This window comes from Lampetra planeri, chromosome 62 (assembly GCF_965212315.1).
Source record: "Lampetra planeri chromosome 62, kcLamPlan1.2.h2, whole genome shotgun sequence".
NCBI lineage: Eukaryota > Metazoa > Chordata > Hyperoartia > Petromyzontiformes > Petromyzontidae > Lampetra > Lampetra planeri.
The window spans coordinates 1587876-1609498 of NC_136168.1; the positions used below are offsets into that span (position 1 = coordinate 1587876).

The 21623-nt window shown below is 50.3% G+C and overlaps 1 protein-coding gene across 1 annotated transcript in view; it reads left to right on the forward strand.

The window, feature by feature from the left end:
- Nucleotides 1-2442: 2442 nt before the first annotated feature.
- Nucleotides 2443-21623, forward strand: part of SH3BP5 (SH3 domain binding protein 5) — a 29060-nt gene continuing 9879 nt past the window's right edge. The window contains exons 1-5 of the mRNA XM_078619351.1: nucleotides 2443-3050; nucleotides 5673-5735; nucleotides 8927-9055; nucleotides 10859-11023; nucleotides 19605-19735. Coding sequence (XP_078475477.1) covers nucleotides 2865-3050; nucleotides 5673-5735; nucleotides 8927-9055; nucleotides 10859-11023; nucleotides 19605-19735 — 674 coding nt within the window. The 5' untranslated portion in view covers nucleotides 2443-2864. The remainder of the gene's footprint in view (nucleotides 3051-5672; nucleotides 5736-8926; nucleotides 9056-10858; nucleotides 11024-19604; nucleotides 19736-21623) is intronic.

Here is a 21623-nt window from a genome sequence, read left to right on the forward strand (position 1 = left end):
CTCACGATCATTAAGGACCTTCATGATGGTGAACGGGCCCGGGTAAAACGACGTGGTCGGGAGTCAGAGCCATTCCCCGTACACCTTGGGGTGCGACAGGGATGTCCTCTGGCTCCCACATTATTTAACATCTATTTTGACCACGTAGTTCGTGAAGCCTTCAATAGCTGTACCGGGGGAATTTCCATTTGGTACAGATATAATGGGAGGCTGAGCGATGCCCGGGTGCGATCAAGGGATGGCTCCCTATTGGTCAACCACGTTATGTATGCCGATGATTTGGTAATAGCTGCTCATTCAGAAGAGGAGTTGGAGACGCTGCTGCTGAGACCGGAGCTTGCCACTAAGAGGTGGGGCCTTACCATCAGCCCCACCAAAACTAAGCACCTGCCTGGGTATTTTGTACTATCGGACACTCCACCCCCACAACTCCCAATCGGTGATGGGGCAGTAGTGGAGAGAGTGGAGAGTTTCCCATACCTGGGCAGTGTGCTTATGACCGGCTCCAGTTTAACAGCAGAGGTCTCACTCCGAATCAGTCGAGCAGCAATATCTTTTCATCGGTTGTGTAACGCTGTGTGGAACCTACCTGGTCTGTCGCTCCGCACGAAGCTTCAGGTCTTCTCGGCCCCAGTCATTCCCCCCCTTCTCTACGCTTGTGAAACGTGGACCCCCCTAATGGAGCATATTCGCCGGTTGGAAACATTTAGGCTGGCCTGCCTACGATCCATCCTGGGTTTAACCAGGCTGGATTGTGTGAGGAGCTCACAAATCCTTGAAAGATCTGGGCAAAGTCCCATCGGTGAGCTCCTCCGGCAGGCAAGGCTGCGTTGGCTGGGTCATGTAGCCCGCATGCCCAGCCACCGCATGCCTAAACAGCTTTTATTCGGCCGGATCGAGGGGGCTAAACGGGCGCGGCACGGGCTAGAGAAGAGATGGAGTGATGTGGTACAGGAGGACGTGGAGCTGAGTGGACTTGCCGATGACTGGTACCAGCGGTGTCAAGATCGGCCTCTGTGGAGGAGGCTCGTGAAGGACGCTACTGGGCAGTTGGAGGCAGTCACCCTCCAACAACAACGGAGGGCGGAGGAGCGACGCTCACAACAGCGAGCGGAGCGCCAGGTGGCTAAAGCACAGCAAGTTGGCACAGTAAGGGGCACAGGTGGTGCATCAGCCAGTCATCTCGGTCATCTCGGTCAGTCGACCCGTGGCACCTGGGTCTGCCCCGTGACCTCCTGCCAGCGGGCGTTCGACACTTCACGTGGCCTCAAGGTGCACATGGCCTGGCACAAGCGTCGTGGTGACGTCACCGCCACTTAGTGGCGAATGGCGGTTGTTGTGTTACTGTGTGTGTTACTGTGTGTGTGTTACTGTATGTTACTGTGTTACTGTGTATGTGTGTTACTGTGTGTGTGTTACTGTGTGTGCGGTCCTGGGGAGCGGTAGTGTAGCGGTGAGCGCGCCGCGCTACGAACCCGGCGACGCGAGTTCAATTCCCACTCACGGCCAACGTCAGTGGCGATTATCTAGGTCAGTCCTGGGTCTCCCCTAGGTCGACTCAGACTCAAATGCGTACCTGGTGCCGTGTGTAAAAACATCGCCACTGGGGACACAAAGGCGGCCGGGCGTGGTTCTGGCCACCCCCACCCCCTCGTGTACCGTTCCGGCCTTCGTAGGTACTCGCCAACAGCACTTGCCACAACAGCACTTGCCCCAACGCAGGCTACACGGGGGATCTTAGTCTTTGTGTGTGGACGTGATGGAGGCGGAGTTCGTTCGCTCGCTTTGTCTGAAAATTTCGCAGCCTCAGCGTTCGTGACCCCCCTTCTCCCCCTCCCCTACTGTCATCATCCCCACCACCCCTTCTCTCCCCCCCCCTCTTCTCTCACCATCTCACCCCTTTCACCCCCCCCCTCTTCTCTCACCATCCCCACCCCCTTCTCTCACCACCCCCCCCCTCTTCTCTCACCATCCCCCCCCTCTTCTCTCACCATCCCCCCCCTTCTCTCACCATCCCCCCCCTCTTCTCTCACCCCCCCCCCCTTATCTCACCCCCCCCTTCTTCTCTCACCATCCCCCCCCCCCTCTTCTTTCGCCATCCCCCCTCCTTCTCTCACAATCCCCACTCCCTTCTCTCACCCCCCCCCTCTTCTCTCACCATCCCCCACCCTCTTCTCTCACCCCTCCCTCTTCTCTCACCATCCCCCCCCCTCCCTTCTCTCACCCCCCCCCCCCCCTTATCTCACCATTTCCCCCTTCTCTCACCACCCCCCCCCCTCTTCTTTCACCATCCCCCCCCCTTCTCTCACCATCCCCACTCCCTTCTCTCACCATCCCCACTCCCTTCTCTCACCATCCCCACCCTCTTCTCTCCCCCCCCCCTCTTCTCTCACCATCCCCCCCCCCTCTTCTCTCTCCATCCCCACCCCCCCTAGTGGCGACTTGGAACGAACCGATCAGAGTGGCGGTCGGCCCCACGACGATTGGCAACAGCGGGGTGGTAAGGTGGTAGTCGTAGTTGTGGTGTTGGTGGGTGGTGTAGTTGGTAGTGGTGTTGGTGGTGGGCCATCGTGAACAGCGTACGGGCTTGGGCTGTTGAGTGCGCGACGCGGACTGCCGCTGTCGCGACTGGGTCAGTCCCGGAGGGGGGGGAGACGGCGACCACTGCCGTGATGCGACCGACAATTCATTGCCTTCGCCGAGCCGTGCCGGGCAGCTGTTTACTCTGACAGCAGCTGCTGGGGCCATCCATCTATCGCGTAGTGAGTGGACGATCAGTCCGCCCTGTTGTTGGACGAGACGAGGGGGAGGAGAGAGGGAGGAGACGGCGAGGTGCTGCCGTTGCTGCTGCCGCTGCTGCTGCCATGGCGGGCGTGGGAGACACTGCGGGCAGGGCTGCCCAGGCCCCCGGCGTGCCCTCGCCACGACCCCGCGACGAACCGGGGCCTCGGAGCTCGCAGGAGGAGGAGGAGCGGCTTGGGGATGGACAGCGCGACCCCAGCGGTGGCCACCGGGAGGAGGAGGACGAGGGCGTGGACCCGCGCGTGCAGGTGATCACAAAGACAAAGATACAACACCACCACCACCCGTGTAGCCTTGACAGATTGTCGGGGCAAGGGCTGTTCGCGAGCCGGTGAAAGCCGGTACGGCACACGAGAGGGATGGGTGGCCAGCACCACGCCCGGCCGCCTTTGTCTCCCCAGTGGCAATGTTTACACTCCGCACCAGGTACTCATTTGAGGCTGAGTCGACCTACAAATGTATGAACACACGCGTGCGATGCTGTGTAGACTAAGCATTTATGTCCGTCGGCCGTTCGGGTTTATCACCCAATATTTTACGCAAGCATGATGGATAAACAGGAAACTATGGACAGGTTTCCACTTCTCTGAGTCTCATCAACAAGCGCGTGGTTCGTTCAGTTCTACTTTGCTGCGTGGTGTTTCAGGACAGATGCCTCCCACAAACATCGCCCATTTGGTGGAAATTCCACATTCCCATGGCAGCGGGCTCATTCCTTCATTAGAACGGCCACTGTTGACTTATCCGCAAACCAATACTGTACAATACTTTTTCGACCTCAAAGCAGGTGATGGGCCGATTCTAGAACAAACCGGGTTTCTATACAGAGAGCATATGTATTGTACAGCAATCAGACGTGCACTATGCACATTCATTACCCATAGCATTGTGGACGCATAGTGAGTGAGCACTGTTGTGGTGTCCTTTTGCCCACTTCAGCAATTGTTTATTGCTGTGGTTGTCCCACCTGATGACGGACGCTTGTGTTGCGCCCGAAACGTCGTGATTTAATGTATTACATTTTCTACCTACGTGACTTTACCGAAAGAACCAAAAAGTATGGGTCCCTGCAGTCACGAAAACTTCAAATCAAGATTGGTGTCTATAATTATAGAGTACAATGCGTACTGTTCCAACCCACATTTTAATTCGTGCAATGCACGTGTACGGGTGTCCGGAAACGAGCATACCAAAACGAGTGTTGGATAGTTGTATTGTTATTCATTTAATATGAATAAATGTTATGTACTTTTAAGTTTTAGTTCATTTAAAGTGTTATGCTATTAATTCGATATTCTAGAATTGTGGTTAAACTTTGACGTGGCCCATGATTCCCTAACGATCTTATTCGGCGTTCAAACTTCAGAAAACATTTTCCCAACATAGCTGTGGAAATCATCGACGATACGACCTTTGCGTTCCTCAAGGCCCCCTTGGTTTTCTCGTTGAGACTTTACTTTAAACAAAAACCCAGAAATGAAAATCTTACGGTGTTAAGTCGGGTGAACGGGCGGAATTGTCATGATATCAGGAAGTGGCGGTTCTCAAGTACCAATCAACATTCACAACAAGCTAAATCGTGTAAGTCGAATGCATATATTCACGTAAAATCCATGTTCGTATCTCGAATGACAATAAAACTGTTCGTTTTGGTACACTCGCCTTCTGACACCCTCTATTTACGCCCGAGACATTTTAACTTATTCCGTCAAACTGTAGCATCATAGCATCGGAGTAATTCCACAGAAATGTGTTGTTGCTATTCAATTGTGATCATACACAATTGAATTGTTGATCCACGCGGTGTTCGTGGTGTGTGTCCTCCAGCGAGTGATGGTGGGTGCATGTGGGGAGCGGTAGTGTGGGGGTTAGCACGCTGCACTACGAACTCGGCGACCCCGCTCACGGCCAACACCAGTGACGATTATCTGAGTCAGTCCTGGGGCCTTGCTCTAGGTAGACTCCGCTTAAAATGAGTACCTGGTGCGGTGTCTCAACATCGCCGATCGGGACACAAAGGCGGCCGGGCGTGGTGCTGGCCGCCCACCCCCTCGTGTGCCGTGCCGGCCTTCATATGCGCTAACATCACTTGCCCCAACAGTCTGGTAAGGCGACACGGGGGATCTTTGTCTTTGGTGGGTGTATGGTTTGGGTTCACTGCATCCGTTTCAAAAAAACATTTTTCTCGGTGTGGGTTACTTCCAATGGCACTGTACACAGAATGAGTAATAGTGACATTTTGTATTTAATGCGATGTATTTTACGTGTAACACGAGCAGTGTGCATGTGTGGTGTGTAGCAACAAGCAGATTCGCTCACGATCTATCTTTTCGCTTTTTAAAATCCTCTACTTTGCCGTTATGTTTACAGCCAAGCCAGTAAACAGGCGACGTCGAGCCAACGTCAGAACCATTGGGCCAATGTTGGCCGAACCTTGTCCCAACGTCTCCCCCGACTTTCCATGTCTATTGGGTGTATTAATAATCTACTCACTGATGTTTGCTCTGGAAACATTTGCTGTGGCGAGTAAATTAATGGCTTATGAAACAGCTATTTTAACACAAACCACAAAAACGACGATTAGAACAACAACACGAAGCCACTGTGAAGACAGTTCCACTTATTCAACACCTCCCAGAAGTTACTTACGCCTGCAAGGAGAGCGGTGGTGTAGTGGTTAGCGCACACCTCCGCTTAGCACGGTTGGCTATGTATGATGCGAAAGAAATTCAATGTACATACTGCCTGTGTGGCGTGAGGACTCGGTGTCCTGTATTATTGGATGCTGTGCCACGTTTCCGCAGCTGTATTTCACATACACGTATACTGACTGACTCGTGGGGCTTTTTGCCGTTCCCCGCTGCTCGCAGATCGAGTTGGAAAAACTGAACCAGTCGACTGACGCCATCAACCGCCTCGAAACGGAACTCGAGGTAACAACGGTTCCGCTGGGCTTGGTGACATCGTTTCGGGCCCCTGGCCAATCGCATCAGACCCCTCAAGGGAACTCATCTCTCCCGTCAGTGACAATGATTGTTGTAAAGTAGTTTCTTTATGAAACTGGCCCCTGGCAGGAGAGAGAAATAAATAAACTCAACACATTGAATCAATTACATTCTTGCTACGATGGTAAGTGATGTGTTCAGGGGCTAGTTGGCAATGTCGAGGTCTGATAGCCATGACGAGAGGGCTTCAGCAGCAGAGAGAGAGAGAGTTCCTGTCGTTTTGCTCTTCCTCATCCATTGAAGGAGTGCAGAGCACAGTGGGTTTACGATACGGTCCATAGTTTGGGTTGCAATGGCCTTCATCGCAGCTTCGGCTTGTCTGATATTGGCGCACATTCGTCAATATCTCACTGTGGCCTTAACATAAAAAAGTATAGAACAGGTGATGCTTTGGGCAATTGACCTTCTTCACAGCAAATGAAGAAGCCCAAGAGGTAGAGTCATGGCGGTTACAAGTTACAACCGAAACACTAACCTTGGACCAGCACTCCAGCAGATGAGGTTTTGGTCTCCCTGGAAATTACCCCTCTTGATTTTGACACTGAGTAAAAAGCATTTTTATGAGAGGTAAAAATACCACATCAACATGTAGTAATGATTCATTTCTACAAGCGCTGTATAATCCAGAATGCTAACTTGTGGTGTGTGCATTAACTCGAGCCTGACATTTGAACGGCAATCTTACTTTGAGCCACCGCACTGTAATTAACAGAACTTGTTAATCCCGTACACAAAAAAAAAACTTGGGCCAGGTCTAGCAAACCCAAACAAGTTTTTCAAATTAAAATCTTTCAAAAATATGTTTTGTTAATTTAACAGAAACATATTTTTGCTTTCATCAAAAATATAACAACACGTAATTTGTGTTAAATTATTATTTTTTTACTCCAAAGGAAACGAAAGCCACCACTCACTGTAGTTGAGCGGTCACGCCGGAGCAGTCGTTGTGTGTCGACTTGCGGTGACGCTTTTCCTGCCATTAGGCCCTCCTGGCTCTGCAGGGTTTTTTTCCGGATAGGAAGTCCCCTTTGCTTCTTGGAAATTAATTGGTGATAACATCTCAAAAGAGCATTCTTGTCTTGCACGCCCCAGGGTTTCTCTGGGCAAACCAAAGACTCCACAAAATTGTAATTTGTTCAACTTCGCTTGCAGAATCCCCTTTAAATATCCCCGAGATCTAGGTTTTGTGCAAAAGAGCTCTCGATCACTGACAGCAAGGTTTTGTAGCATCGCGTCGATTCGTGTTAATATCTACAGTGAGGGGAAAAAGTATTTGATCCCCTGCTGATTTTGTACGTTTGCCCACTGACAAAGAAATGATCAGTCTATAATTTTAATGGTAGGTTTGTTTGAACAGTGAGAGACAGAATAACAACAACAAAATCCAGATAAACGCATGTCAAAAATGTTATAAATTGATTTGCATTTTAATGAGGGAAATAAGTATTTAACCCCTCTGCAAAACATGACTTAGTACTTGGTGGCAAAACCCTTGTTGGCAATCACAGAGGTCAGACGTTTCTTGTAGCTGGCCACCAGGTTTGCACACATCTCAGGAGGGATTTTGTCCCACTCCTCTTTGCAGATCTTCTCCAAGTCATTAAGGTTTCGAGGCTGACGTTTGGCAACTCGAACCTTCAGCTCCCTCCACAGATTTTCTATGGTATTAAGGTCTGGAGACTGGCTAGGCCACTCCAGGACCTTAATGTGCTTCTTCTTGAACCACTCCTTTGTTGCCTTGGCCGTGTGTTTTTGGCATGCTGGAATACCCATCCACGACCTATTTTCAATGCTCTGGCTGAGGGAAGGAGGTTCTCACCCAAGATTTGACGATACATGGCCCCGTCCATCGTCCCTTTGATGCGGTGAAGTTGTCCTGTCCCCTTAGCAGAAAAACACCCCCAAAGCATAATGTTTCCACCTCCATGTTTGACGGTGGTGTTCTTGGGGTCATAGGCAGCATTCCTCCTCCTCCAAACACGGCGAGTTGAGTTGATGCCAAAGAGCTCCATTTTGGTCTCATTTGACCACAACACTTTCACTCAGTTGTCCTCTGAATCATTCAAATGTTCATTGGCAAACTTCAGACGGGCATGTATATGTGCTTTCTTGAGCAGGGGGACCTTGCGGGCGCTGCAGGATTTCAGTCCTTCACGGCGTAGTGTGTTAGCAACTGTTTTCTTGGTGACTATGGTCCCAGCTGCCTTGAGATCATTGACAAGATCCTCCCGTGTAGTTCTGGGCTGATTCCTCACCATTCTCATGATCATTGCAACTCCACGAGGTGAGATCTTGCATAGAGCCCCAGGCCGAGGGAGATTGACAGTTCTTTTGTGTTTCTTCCATTTGCGAATAATCTCACCAACTGTTGTCACCTTCTCACCAAGCTGCTTGGCGATGGTCTTGTAGCCCATTCCAGCCTTGTGTAGGTCTACAATCTTGTCCCCGACATCCTTGGTGAGCTCTTTGGTCTTGGCCATGGTGGAGAGTTTGGAATCTGATTGATTGATTGCTTCTGTGAACAGGTGTCTTTTATACAGGTAACAAGCTGAGATTAGGAGCACTCCCTTTAAGAGTGTGCTCCTAATCTCAGCTCGTTACCTGTATAAAGGACACCTGGGAGCCAGAAATCTTTCTGATTGAGAAGGGGTCAAATACTTATTTCCCTCATTAAAATGCAAATCAATTTATAACATTTTTGACATGCGTTTTTCTGGATTTTGTTGTTGTTATTCTATCTCTCACTGTTCAAATAAACCTACCATTAAAATTATAGACTGATCATTTCTTTGTCAGTGGGCAAACGTACAAAATCAGCAGGGGATCAAATTCTTTTTTCCCTCACTGTATCCTCGGGCTCAATCTATCCTCAGGGGCGCCGCCGGTGGCGAGATGTTAATTCCCTCGCCTGGTATGGAGGAGGTAGTGGGTTCGATCCTGACCCTGATGCATTGCTGTATATTTCGAGTTTGCATATTCTCCCTTGAGGCCAGGTTCGTGTAACTTTATTGACACTGCTCGGGCACAGAGGGACAGGGCGCAGAGACGCGCGTCCCAATGTGTGGAGTGCCGTGGAGCACGGCCACTCGCACGTGTATGCTGGGGCGTGGCTTTCACAGGAGGCTCGCAGCCGGTTCCGGGTGGTGTTGGCGGAGGCGACGGCCAAGCTGGACGAGTTTCTCAAGAAGCTCGGGAAGTCTGTGGAGGAGTCCAAGCCGTACTGGGAGGCGAGGCGAGCGGCGCGGCAGGTAGGAGCCGACCCGGCAACGTCTCCCCATCTCTGTACCATAACGACGCAGCCCGGCGATGGTGGTACGCTCCCTCGCTCTATTCCCGCTTCTTGCAGTGGTGTCACTATTCACTTCCGGCGGCCACCCTGGTTATTACTGTGGTTGTTTCATGACCATGATGATGCCCCGCGCTCTCTGCGTTCACCCCTGGTGGACGGTAAAGATCACCTCGCGTCGTTCGGCTCAGTCAGGCGTCAGGACTACATTTGTGAAATCCTAAATATATCCACAAATTGCTCAATTGGGATTCTACAATTCGCACCTCTGATTAGCACAGTTGGCTACGTATGGTGCGAAAGAAGTTCAACATACTTACAAATACCGCACCTCTGATTATCACGGTTGGCTATGTACAGTGCGAAAGAAGTTAAACTTACATACAAATACCGCACCTCTGATTATCACGGTTGGCTATGTACAGTGCGAAAGAAGTTAAACTTACTTACAAATACCGCACCTCTGATTATCACGGTTGGCTATGTACAGTGCGAAAGAACATCAACATACATCACCAAACATCGCCCCTCCCCCCAACACCACTGGCAGCAGACTCATACCTCAGGTCACTCTTGCAAATGAGACTTATCCTGGTCTCTTGAGTTCTCACCTTGTTAAACAAATCCAACTTTTGAACCTAACTGCATTTACTGTCTTTAATCGCAGGAGTAACTTTCGGCTGCAGTGGAATATTGAATCACTGGGTGGCAACCATTTCACGGATTGAATCACTGATTTTTCGAATGCGACTTTACACTTTCGCAGAGGGACTGCATTTTGGTTGAACTGAAAAATGGCAGCGGACACAAGGGGCCCAGCGCAGTCGTTTGTTGCTAATCTGTGTTCGGATTTCTTCTGACAAATTTCTGATCCGTGTTTATTTTTGGAGGTTAGGCCACTTGGCTGCACTCTAGTGTCAAATGTATTTACATTAAGCCCTCCACCACCCAATAAGATTGTCACATTCCGCACCTCCAGTTGGCACGGTTGGCTACCTACGGTGCGAAAGAAGTTAAACACACATACAAGGATATCATTATTATTATTTACACGTGTGTTGAGATTACATTCATGAACGATACAGCTTCTAGTGCTTCGAAATCAGAATCTTTATTGAGACTGGAGGAGAGGAATCTGATGAGCTATAAAGCTCTTGTTCACAGATGTCCAGTATAGGCACATTAGCAAGTTACAACAACAAAGAGTACCAACAACATGATAGGAGTGCAAAGTATAGAAAAGGTAAACAAGTCAAATTTTTATTTTACCAGGCAAGGATGAGCTATTATCTTATTTTTCAGAAGCCACCTGGCCATCACAAATGATAGCTCATCATCATCACGTGGACATTTATAACGGCCAAATGAACATCATCAGAAACGAGAGAGCATGAACAGGATGCTCGTCGCAGAGACGTGAGTTAGCACGTTCAAGATTACGTCGAGTGAGAAAAAGATCGATGGTGAGTGGGAGAGGGGGAACGTGGATTTTTCTCCGGGTTCTCAGGTTTTTCCCTCCACACTTAGAATCGACGTCACGCGTTGCGAGTATTTGGCTGCAATCTATTTCCACACAAGGGGGAAGGACAAACTAAAGACAGGAAGCAGTAAAGGCACTATTTGTGGTGACCAGCTTGCTTCTTTAAAGAGCATTATAGCTCAGTGAGCCTTACCTGGTAAAATAACAAGTTTAGTTTAGATCAAGTCTGATCGACGGACCGACTAACACCGGAATTTATTTCTCCGGGGGAAATCTCCTTTCAAGGCACAAGTTTCGGCGCAGAAGGCAACTCAGGATTTCCAGCGTGCGAGCGAGGTCCTGCGAGCGGCCAAGGAGACGATCGCGCTGGCAGAGGAGCGGCTGCTGGAGCAGGAAGATCGTCACTTCGACTCAGCCTGGCAGGAAATGCTGAACCACGCCACTCTCAAGGTAGCAGCGGGGGTGGAAAAGGAAACGGCGGAACAGATGCGGCGGAACAGATGTGTCAAATGTTTTGTTTTATCGTCAAGGGAACTATATTTTTTTACTATTGTTTTAATGTTACCAGGGTAAGGCCCCACTGAGCTACGTAGCTCTATTTCAGAAGTGATCTGGCCATTGCAGCTTATTATCACGTGGAAAGTTAGAGCAGCAGCCAAATACTGTAAGCGCACGCTAATTCTAAGTATGGGGGGAAAAACCGGAGGTCCTGGAGAAAAATCCACGCGACCTCGGGGACAGAGACACGCAAACCCCAAATATACAGGCGTAGGGGTCGAGATCGAACCCACAACCTCAACTAGATTCCTGGCTACGGTACTGCAAAAGGCCTCTCGCTCTGTAAATAAATAAAACACACGATTTCAGTTGACATTCCATACACGTACGTCCGTGACAATGGTCCCACTTGCACTTTTACGTGAGCGTAGGAAGTCGATTGGCAGGTCTCGTACCGTGGGGCAAAGTGCGGCTGCTGCAATCTCTCCAAGGTGTTTGGCTGGCGTTTAAGAGTAGGCCCCAATTACTTCGAGTGGGGGGGGCTCCAGAATGGCCTCGCTAGAGCTCCCTCTGGCGAAGGCCCGTCCGTCAGCAGCGGGCGTGAGCGAGAGGTTTTTGTGCAGGGCCGCGCCTTTAACCGGTGACCTCTTTTTTCATTTTTAGTTTTATTCGTTCGCACGGCCGTGTGTTATATGTGTAGGGGTGTTAGAGAGAGAGCCGTTATGCATGGCAGCTTATGGGAAACAAACACAGTGGGCGGGGCTACGTGAGTGCACGGGGGGGGTGCTCTCAACGACGTCCGCACCAGGCAGCCCGGGGCCCCACCCCTCAGCGGGGGTGGAGTATAAAGGGGGATGTGTCAGAGGGCTCGGGGCAGAATGTTAAAGCTAAACCAGTGAAGACCGAAGATCGTCTAGCTAGAGCCCTGGACTCCCCTGGGACGCCGCCCTTGTCAGGGCCGCGCAGGACCGAGCCAGCGGCGTGGTCCCGAGAACCAGAGCTAGTGCTCTGGGACTCCGGGTACCGTAGCCCGACTTACCAGTGTCGGGCCAGACAGCCTCCCCTAGCCCGTTAGTGGAGGACTAGGAGGTAGGTCAGAGATAGCTAGCAGTGTATTCCCAGCTAGCCGGGTGAGGGGGCCGATACCCCCTCTAGTATTGTATGTCCACAGTTGTGACTACTTGTACGGAATAAATACGCGTGCCTCACCAACGGTGTCCAAGAGTCATCAACGGTACTTCATCTGGTGTCAGAACAACTACGAACATGGACACGCGCCTAAAGCTTGCAAAACGCCACGGTGCTTTGGGACGCATGACCTCGGGCTAGAACCCTCGTGTGTCGCAGCGGCCACGCTCGCACGCACGAGTGGTGTGCTCCATGGGCTGTCAGTGTCGAGGGATAAAAATGAGTTCAGGACAAATACAGTCAATATTTCTCGCGAGTCTTTTTTCTCCGATTATCCATCCATCAGCGGTCCTGTTTGCTTTATCAAAGATAAAAAGCGTGCATTTCTCATTTCATAGGCGAATGCAACTTCTGTTTTACGGAACTCAACGCTTCATAGGCTGGCTCTGTTAAATGACCTTGCCAAAGGTGGGTGATATATTTATTTAATTGCTATGCACATTTTAATCCACTGTTTGAGCAAAACACATTTTTTGCATTCCCGACCCGCGTGGCCCCAAACACTGTTGCCGCTGTTTGAAACACGGAAGGGGGGTGCTTGTTTTTGGACTTGCACGCTCCCTGCTCGAATAAATATTTTGGCACCGACAAAAAAAAACACATTTGGCAAACATTACTCCGCTGGCAGGGCAGCTGGCGGCGGCTCTGTGGCAACGCAGTGGTTCGTGCTCTCTCTGCCTCACACAGCAAGAACTGCCTGGGTTCAATTAGGTAGTGTAGCGGTTAGCACGCTGCGCTACGAACACGTCGACCCCAGTTCGATTCCCGCTCACGGCCAACACCGATGACGGTTATCTGAACCGGTCCTGTGCCCCCCCTAGGTCGACTCAGCCTCAAATGAATACCTGGTGCGATGTGTAAACATCGCCACTGGGGAGACAAAGGTGGTCGGGCGTGGTGCTGTGTACCCACCCCCTCGTGTACCCACCCCCTCGTGTACCATGCAGGCCTTCGTAAGTGCTCACTAACAGCATTTGCCCCAACAGTCTGTTCAGGCTACAGGGGGGACTTTGTCTTTTTTAATGTGTTCTCCCTCCCCTGTTCTGCGTGGATTTCCTCTGGGCTGCCCCGGTTTCCTCCTACAGCAGTCGTAGTGGACTCGACTCGTAAGAGAAATGCACGAAAACAAAGGGTTCAGACTTGATTACAAATTAAATCAATTACGTCACTTGTACGGGCCAAACGTCCCAATGCAAAATAAATACTTTGAAGGTCGTGGGTTCGATGCCGATCCTGATGCCTATATATTTGGAGTTCGCATGTTCTACCCGTGGTTGCATGGATTTCTCTCCGGGACCTCCGGTTTTTACCATTACATTTTGAATCAACGTGCATTTAGAGCAGTTGTTCTTAACCTATACTGCAGCATTGCACCCCTTTGGTTCTCGATCATAAAAAACATATGTTAATAAATAAATAGGGTTTGATGAAACAAAGTATTTGTACTTACGCGCCCGTGCTTAACTTGTGTTTTCGATGATTTACCTTCGAAAAAATCCGGCCATGTGTCGCATCCCCAGAAAGGGCATCTCGCACCCCCAGGTTAAGAACCACTGGTTTAGAGTATTTGGCTGCTCTGAATTTCCACGTGATAAGCCACTTCGTTGAGGTATCATTCGTGATCACCAGGTCACTTCTGAAAAAAGAGCTATAGAACTCAGTGGGCCTTACCTGGTAAAATAAAAAAATAGTAGTTCGTATCGCCGCCCTCCCTCCTGCACAGACTTGACAGGACCCTCCCGAAAAGAGTCTCGGGTGAGAAGAGGGCGCTAGAGTGAGGCATTCCTGAGTAACCAAGCGTAAAATAACAAACAGTAATGACTTAATGCTGTCATGCAAGACGTACGATAGAATGTTACCATGTGCACGGCACGTGTGGAGAATGTCCCGGGATTTGGTCCTGCTTTGCCGTCTGCTGGGGTGACTCACCCTTGAATGAGAACGTCGTGTGGTCCGGTCAACGGCGATCGCCGGGGAGACCGCCGGCAAAGTGGAGATGGGGCCACGCCACTTTCCCGTGTGCCGCACCAACAACCTCAGTAGGCACTCGCCATACTAAACTTCAGGGTACAATTTAAAGTATTGCTGCTCACGTAGAATTGCCTTGAACCGGCCTCACACCATTTTGCATTCAAATGAACGATATACCAGCACACACCGTCGCGGCCTCTCTCCGATCCGTCGGTTTTACATCCACTCCGTGTGCCGGCAACTCGTCTCTGCACCTTGGGTGACTGAGCCTTTAGGTGCCCTGCGCCAAGACTATGGTGGAATGCCCTTTGGGTGCCCTGCACCAAGACTAGAAAGGAATGTCCTTTGGGTGCCCTGCACCAAGACTAGAGTGGAATGCCCTTTGGGTGCCCTGCGCCAAGACTGCGATGGAATGCCCTTTGGGTGCCCTGTGCCAAGACTAGACTGGAATGCCCTTTGGGTGCCCTGCACAAAGACTAGAGTGGAATGCCCTTTGGGTGCCCTGCACCAAGACTAGAGTGGAATGCCCTTTGGGTGCGCTGCACCAAGACTGCGATGGAATGCCCTTTGGGTGCCCTGCACCAAGACTGCGATGGAATGCTATCCCCACCAACGGTTAGGCAGGCGAGCTCAACTCACCTCGTGTCGGTCTTCTCTAAAGACTCACCTGTTTGGCCTGACCTACACGTCCCACAGTGGAATCTGGAGGACTTTGTCATATTTATATTTCCTAACTTCGTGCATGGGGCACTGAGGTGCCAGGTTATAACGGTGAACTCCTTGTCACGGTGGCTGCGGACGGGGGGGGGGGTTAGAGGGAGGACAGTTTGCGCTGGCAGGCGTGAGTGCGAGTGGATGCCGTTTTCTCCGGCAGGATGTGTGCGGGACCGTGACGTCGGTGCTGGCGATGCCATTTGTGCTATTTGCTCAGAGGGAAGCGAGTGCCTTTCCTTTTGAAGCAGATTTAGGGTTTTTTGTTGTTTTAATGCTGCCAGTGTGAGTTCATGTGCTGCCAGTGTGGGTCCAGTCAAAATTATTCATTACTCGTCCCTGTACGATGGACTTTACTCAAGTGCGGTGACGGTTGGACGGACGGACAGGTGGATGTGTACTGTGTAAGGGGTGTGAGGCGTGCCGCGATGGCCCGGAGATGTTGACTATCTCACCTGCTATGCAGGAGGCCGTGGGTTCGATCCCGACCCTGACACCTGCCGACATGAGACCTGAACCACCGGCCCCAGCAGCTAGCGGAGGGACGCTCAACATTGTGAATAACTGCGAGCCTCAAGGGTTAACCCGTGAGACTTGACGAGTATGAAGGCCCAGCACGTGAGCATCATAATATTTTTTTGTTTGCTGTAAACGGTTAATAAGTCTCATCTGTTTTTTTATTTTATCAGTTAAAGACCTCCTGAAATATATAGCTCTTTTTAAGAAGTGACCTGGCCACAAATGATAGCTCAACAAAGTGGCTTATCACGTGGAAATTATATACTCTAGACAGCATGTTGATTATAATTTATATCAGCCAAAAACTCGAAAACGCACATTGATTCTAAATGTGGAGGGGAAAACCGGAAGACCCGGAGAAAAATCCACGTGATCACGGGGAGAGAGACATGCAAACTCCTATTCTATAGGTTGGAGTTGGGATTGAACCTACGGCCTCCTATATACTAGGCGAGGTAATTAACATCTCGCCACCGTGGCGAATATTCCAACGCGTATGATATTCCATCCAGTTTGCAGCACGAGCACTCATCTGTCAGTGAACTCTATTGGTGCAGTTGGGAAATTATCATAGTAGTGCTGAAGATATCTTTATAAAGCATGGAGCATGCAAGTTGAGAACCTTACGATCCCTAGAGTGGATTGCCAAAACCGGTTGCACGTGTCCTGTACATGGGATGAGCCTGGTGAGTGCGCCAGAGTGTAACGGATGCGTGCGTGCCTGTGCGGTGGTGCGGTGTGTGCTTGGTGCGGGGCTGATGCACTCCGGATGTCAGTGGCACGGTGCCATGTTGCATCTGTCCCGGTGGTCGGCTCAAGCTGGAGAGAGAGAGCGGAAAAATACGGCGAGAGCCGGGGGCCCCGCATGACCGAGCAACGGCAGCACCCCATTGCGCCAGCCGTACGCGAGAAACTAATCTAAAATGGATTATTGTTAAAATTATTTCCATACTGGAAAAAAGATCCCATCGATATAACTGCTCAACCAGAACTATTAATACGTTGATACTTGCATTGCCTTTGCAGTGTTCCCCTTTTGCCGTTCTCCGGCCTAACACTGGTGGTGAGACTATGCCATAAATGAAGGGATTGAACCTACGGCCTCCTATATAGTGTAGGCCAATCAGTTTCAAAGACAATGCATGTTTTGCCACAAGTATGTGTGATTAACGCAGATTTAATGTCTTGCAAACGGTATCTTATTTTGTTGTTTGAACATCTTAACTCGTTCTGTTTTATTGCCAAAAAGGGTTAAACCTGTTCTTATTTTTTCATCATCATTATTATTATTAATCAGGTGAAGCCCACTGATCTATTAGCCCTGTCTTAGAGGCAACCTGGCCACACGTGATGATATAGCTCATCATCAAAGTGGCTTATCATCATCACACGTGGGAATTCATATCAGCCAAATAATCTAAGCGCACGTTTCTAAATGTGGAGGGAAAAACCGGAGGAGACCCGCAGAAAAATACACGCGAGAAAGAACACGCAAACTCCAAATATATACACCATATCCAGGATCAGAACTCGCGATCTCCGGCGCATCAGGAGAGGGAGGGAAACATCTCCTCGGCGAGGTGGCGGCATGCGTGCGAGCGCCCTGAGGACCGTCTGCACCTCGGTACTTGGACCGAGACGTTGCAGAATGTCGTCGCCTTTTAATACATTGACGCGAGGATTAAACATGCCTTAGGAGCTCAGCGCCGATCAGATTTCAGCCGGGCTCTCTGCTGAGTGCGAAGTTCACGCCGACGTTCTCAACGTCGGGTTGCTGTTGTTCCCCCAGCGCTATTTTGAATGCTCACCCCGGTCTGCCACTTCCGGGGATCCGCGGCAAGAGAGAGCCCAGGTGGTGATGCTAGCAAGTGGAGTTCGGACTGCCGGGGGAGTCGAGCCGTTCGTTATCGGGTGCGGTTTCGGCTGCTCAAACCAGTTACGGTTCCAACATTTTGTTTTTAGTTTCGATGCTGGTTGAATGTTTTTGGTGTAAAAATAAACTGGTTTAGACCGGTTCAAATTTGCATATTTACGGAAATGTATCGAAATGAAGGCATTCCGCGTGACCAACGTTGCAGAGGTCGTCATCCCTTCGTGCAAGCGACATGTTTTTGCCCTAACCCAATTAATTTGTATTAATGGTGAATAAAACCGTCAAGACATTTGGAGCAGCAGCAACCTGATTGAAAATGAAACATGAGCCACAGCAGTGCGACTGTGGCCATGCCAGACTACGGACCGCACAGTAAACCCGCTGTGGTCAACACAGGAGGTGGAGGAACGACAAAACGACACAAACTCTCTCTGCTGAAGCCCTCCCGTCGTGGCCAGCAGCAGACCCATCGAGCTCCTGAACCATATTTCCCTGCGTAGAAGACAGACTTGCATGCCTCATGACTCATAGATATACAGAGACTTGTAGAGACCCACAGAGATACATTATAGACACGCCACAGGAGTGTGACTGTGGCCATGCAACCCAAGTTACGGACCGCACAGTAAACCCACTTTGGCCTGTGCTCCTTCAACGCAGGAGGAGGAGGAATGGCAAAACGACTCAAACTCTCTCTTTCTGCTGAAGCCCTCTCGTTGTGGCCAACAACAGCAGAAGACATCCACATTGGGGCCGTCTAGCTCCTGAGATAGACTTCCAGTTGCAAGAAGAATCGAGAGAGAGAGAGAGGGATAGAGGTCCATAGAGATGCGATGAAGACTGTTGCCACACAACCCAAACGGTGGACCAAGATAATAAACCACTCTGTCCTGAAGCCCTCTCGTCATAGCAGCAGCAGGACGTCAACATTGCAATCGAGCTCCTGAACGATATCCCTGCCACGGTCACGTACACAAGAATATAACGGCTCCTCTTCAGAGTGGAGTTTGCAATGTCGCTGTCAATGTGTTAGGCAGTGCTCAACACCACAGCTGGTTCCGAGCCAGTATTAGCGACTGCGCGTTAGCACGGTTGGGGCTAACCCCACCGTTGCATGGCATCAGCTGCTGCCTTCGTGCCAAGTGGCCCCCTCCTTGCCAGGTGGCACTTAGCCCCTTCACACTGGCGCTGGCGCCCGCACTCTCTCTCCGGTTGATAGCTCCAACACGAGTGATTTTTCTCCGGCAACACTCTGCACTTGGCCAGTTGGCACGATTACGCGTTTTTTCCGAGTGCAGTTGGCATGTGGCACCAATTAGGGGGGGGAATCCATTTTAAGGTACAAAATGTTATTTCCATCGTGACTGAAGTCACGTGGCTCTCAGTACCACCCCGAGTCAGGTTTGAACTCGTGCTCACGGTAGACGATGTGGTTTGAGTGACCGCTGTTGCTCGTGGCGGTTGCAGTGGTTAACTGGGCCAGTAGGGGACCCGGGCTATGGTGGGCTGCGCCGGTGGGGGACCTGGGTTGTGGTTGGCTGCGCCGGTGGGGGACCTGGGTTGTGGTTGACTGGGCCAGTGAGGGACCCGGGCTGTGGTTGGCTGGGCCGGTGGGGGACATGGGCTGTGGTTGTTTGGGCCGGTGGGGGACCTGGGTGGTGGTTGACTGGGTCGGTGTGGGACCTGGGCTGTGGTTGGCTGGGCCGGTGGGGGTATGCAGGAGGTCATGGGATTGAACCCATGAATTCCTGCATACCAGGCGAGGCAGTTAATATCTGCGCATGGTATGTTTAAATCCCTGGGATCGTGCTGTCCCGCCACTGCCTACTCACAGCGGCGTTCCAACCCTCTCGCTGCTGCGGGAAGGGAAATGAGGGAGAATGTGACCGCAGCTGAGGTTGGACCATGCTGGCGCCCACCACGGATGGCACTCGTTGTCTCAGTGGGTCTCTTAACATGGTCTCGCAGTTTGTGCACCGGTGATGACGACGACGACGATCTTGGCAATTGTAACAATGGTGATAACATTGACGGCAAGCGAAGACAATAACAATGGTGGAGATGACAGTGATGACGATGGTGATCACGATGGTGATGCTGATGATGACAATGTTGATGACGACATTGATGATGATGATGGTGGTGGCGATGATGGTGGTGGTAACAATGGTGATGACAAAGATGATAAAGATGATAATGGCGATGATGATGGTCATGACGATGCTGATGCTGACGATGATGATGGTGGTGATGACGATGATGTGCCTGCAGGTGATGAAGGCCGAGCAAGACAAAGGCAGGAGCGAGCTGGTGCACAAGCAGACTGCGGAGCGCTACAGTGTGACCATGGTGCACATGAATCAGCTGGAGCGGAAGCTGAAGCGTACCATCAAAAAGTCCAGGTGGGCATGGTGGCCCCGCGGGAGCTCTACCAGGCCCGTGTCAAAGCCACTGAGCCGGCATTGCTGATGAGATCCTGGTTTTTTTTTTTTTCCCCTGCTACCTTGAGAGTGGCGTAGTTCATCATTTCCTGCCACCAGGCCGAGTTGAAGTCACAATCTTCCTCCTCCAGCAGCCGCTCCTCTGCCAGTGCGATTGTCTCCTTCGGCCGCTCGCAGAACCTCGCTCGCGTACCCAGAAATCTTGCCGAAACTTGGGCCTTGAATGAAGATTTCCCCGGAAGAATAAATTCCGGCGTTAGTCGGTCTATTGATCAGACTCGATCTAAACTAAACTAAATTTGTTATTTTACCAGGTAGGGCCCACTCAGCTCTATGGAAACAGATGGCGATTAGTGTCCACTTGGTGTACCGCCTTCTCCTGGCGAGCCAGGGCTACGGCACCTCCACGACGCCCACTGTGAAGGGAGTCTCGCATCATCTAATGTGTGCGGTGATCGACCAATCCATCGCTGCTGCCTCTGCAATGCTGGATCACAGGCAGCAGCATAGCCGCCACTACCACTCGCTGTACCCTTTTTCTTAGCCTTTGTTTGTTTTGATTATACTTGTATTTATTTGTTTAGATTTGTTTTCTTCAATAATTTTCCATACTGTGATTGCTGCCTTCGTCTTGTTATGCGGCTTGGGATGCAGTACTACGACTACTATTTTATTTTACCAGGTAAGGCCCACTCAGCTATATAGTTATTTTTCAGAAGCAACCTGGCAAAAAATGAAAAAATGGGAAAACCTATCCTTTCTAAACAGTTCGCCTTTAGAAGCAAACCCCCTTTTCCTGATGACGACCACTTGTGTTGCAATCGAAACGTCGTAGTTTTTTTGTTATTTTATTTGAACCTATCTACGTGACTTTACCGAAAGACCCAAAGAATATTAATTCCTGCTGTCACGAAAGTTTAAAGTTAAGATTTGCACCTCCGTTGTAGCGCTGCCGTACATTATTCTACAGAGGCAGAGGGGAAGGGGGGTATTTGGCTGACTTAATAAGCCTGACTGCTGATCAGACCCTAAAGGCCGAAAGCGGTAAAAGATTTGCACACCTTAAAACACTGTTGGGTCATTTTGATCCAGAAAGTCCAGAGGTTGTGACCCTTTTAGATCAATGATGAACGTTTCTATGAAATGTCGATCTACTTCGTTATCATAATTAAACTAGTTTAAACTAAACTATGTTTTATCTTACCAGGTAAGCAAATGATGGCTCAACGAAGTGGCGTATCGTGTGGAAATATATAGCAGCCAAATACTATAAACTCGTGTTTTGTAAATGTGGAGGGAAAAAAACGAGGGAACCGGAGAGAGATCCACGCGACCACAGGGAGAGAGACACGCACACTCCAAATATACAGCAGGCGTCAGGGTCGGGATCAAACCTACGACCTGCTGTATACAAGGCGAGGTCGTTAACATCTCCAAGCCACCGTGGCGTCCTTAACACTCCCCAACAACGTGGAAAATTCTAGCAGCCAAATACTTTAGACAACATAATGATTCTAAATATGGAGGGAAAATCTGGAGGACCCAGAGAGAGATTGATGCGATCACGGGTAGAAGGTGCAAACTCCAAATATACAACAGGTGTCAAGGTCAGCATCGAACCCACGACCTGTATACCAGGCGAGGTAGTTAACATCTCATAGCCACCGGATTTAAATTCCAGCTTCACAGCCAAGGGAGCCGGGTGGCACGGAGGTCGCAGCGCTGAGCTGGCGCCGCTGAGATCTTGGGGCCGAATCCAAGCAGCCTCCTGGTGATTAAACTGAGTTCTCAAGGGCAATAAGTGGATGGTCTCAGCCCGCATTGTACCAAAAAACTGTCTGCTTAAAAT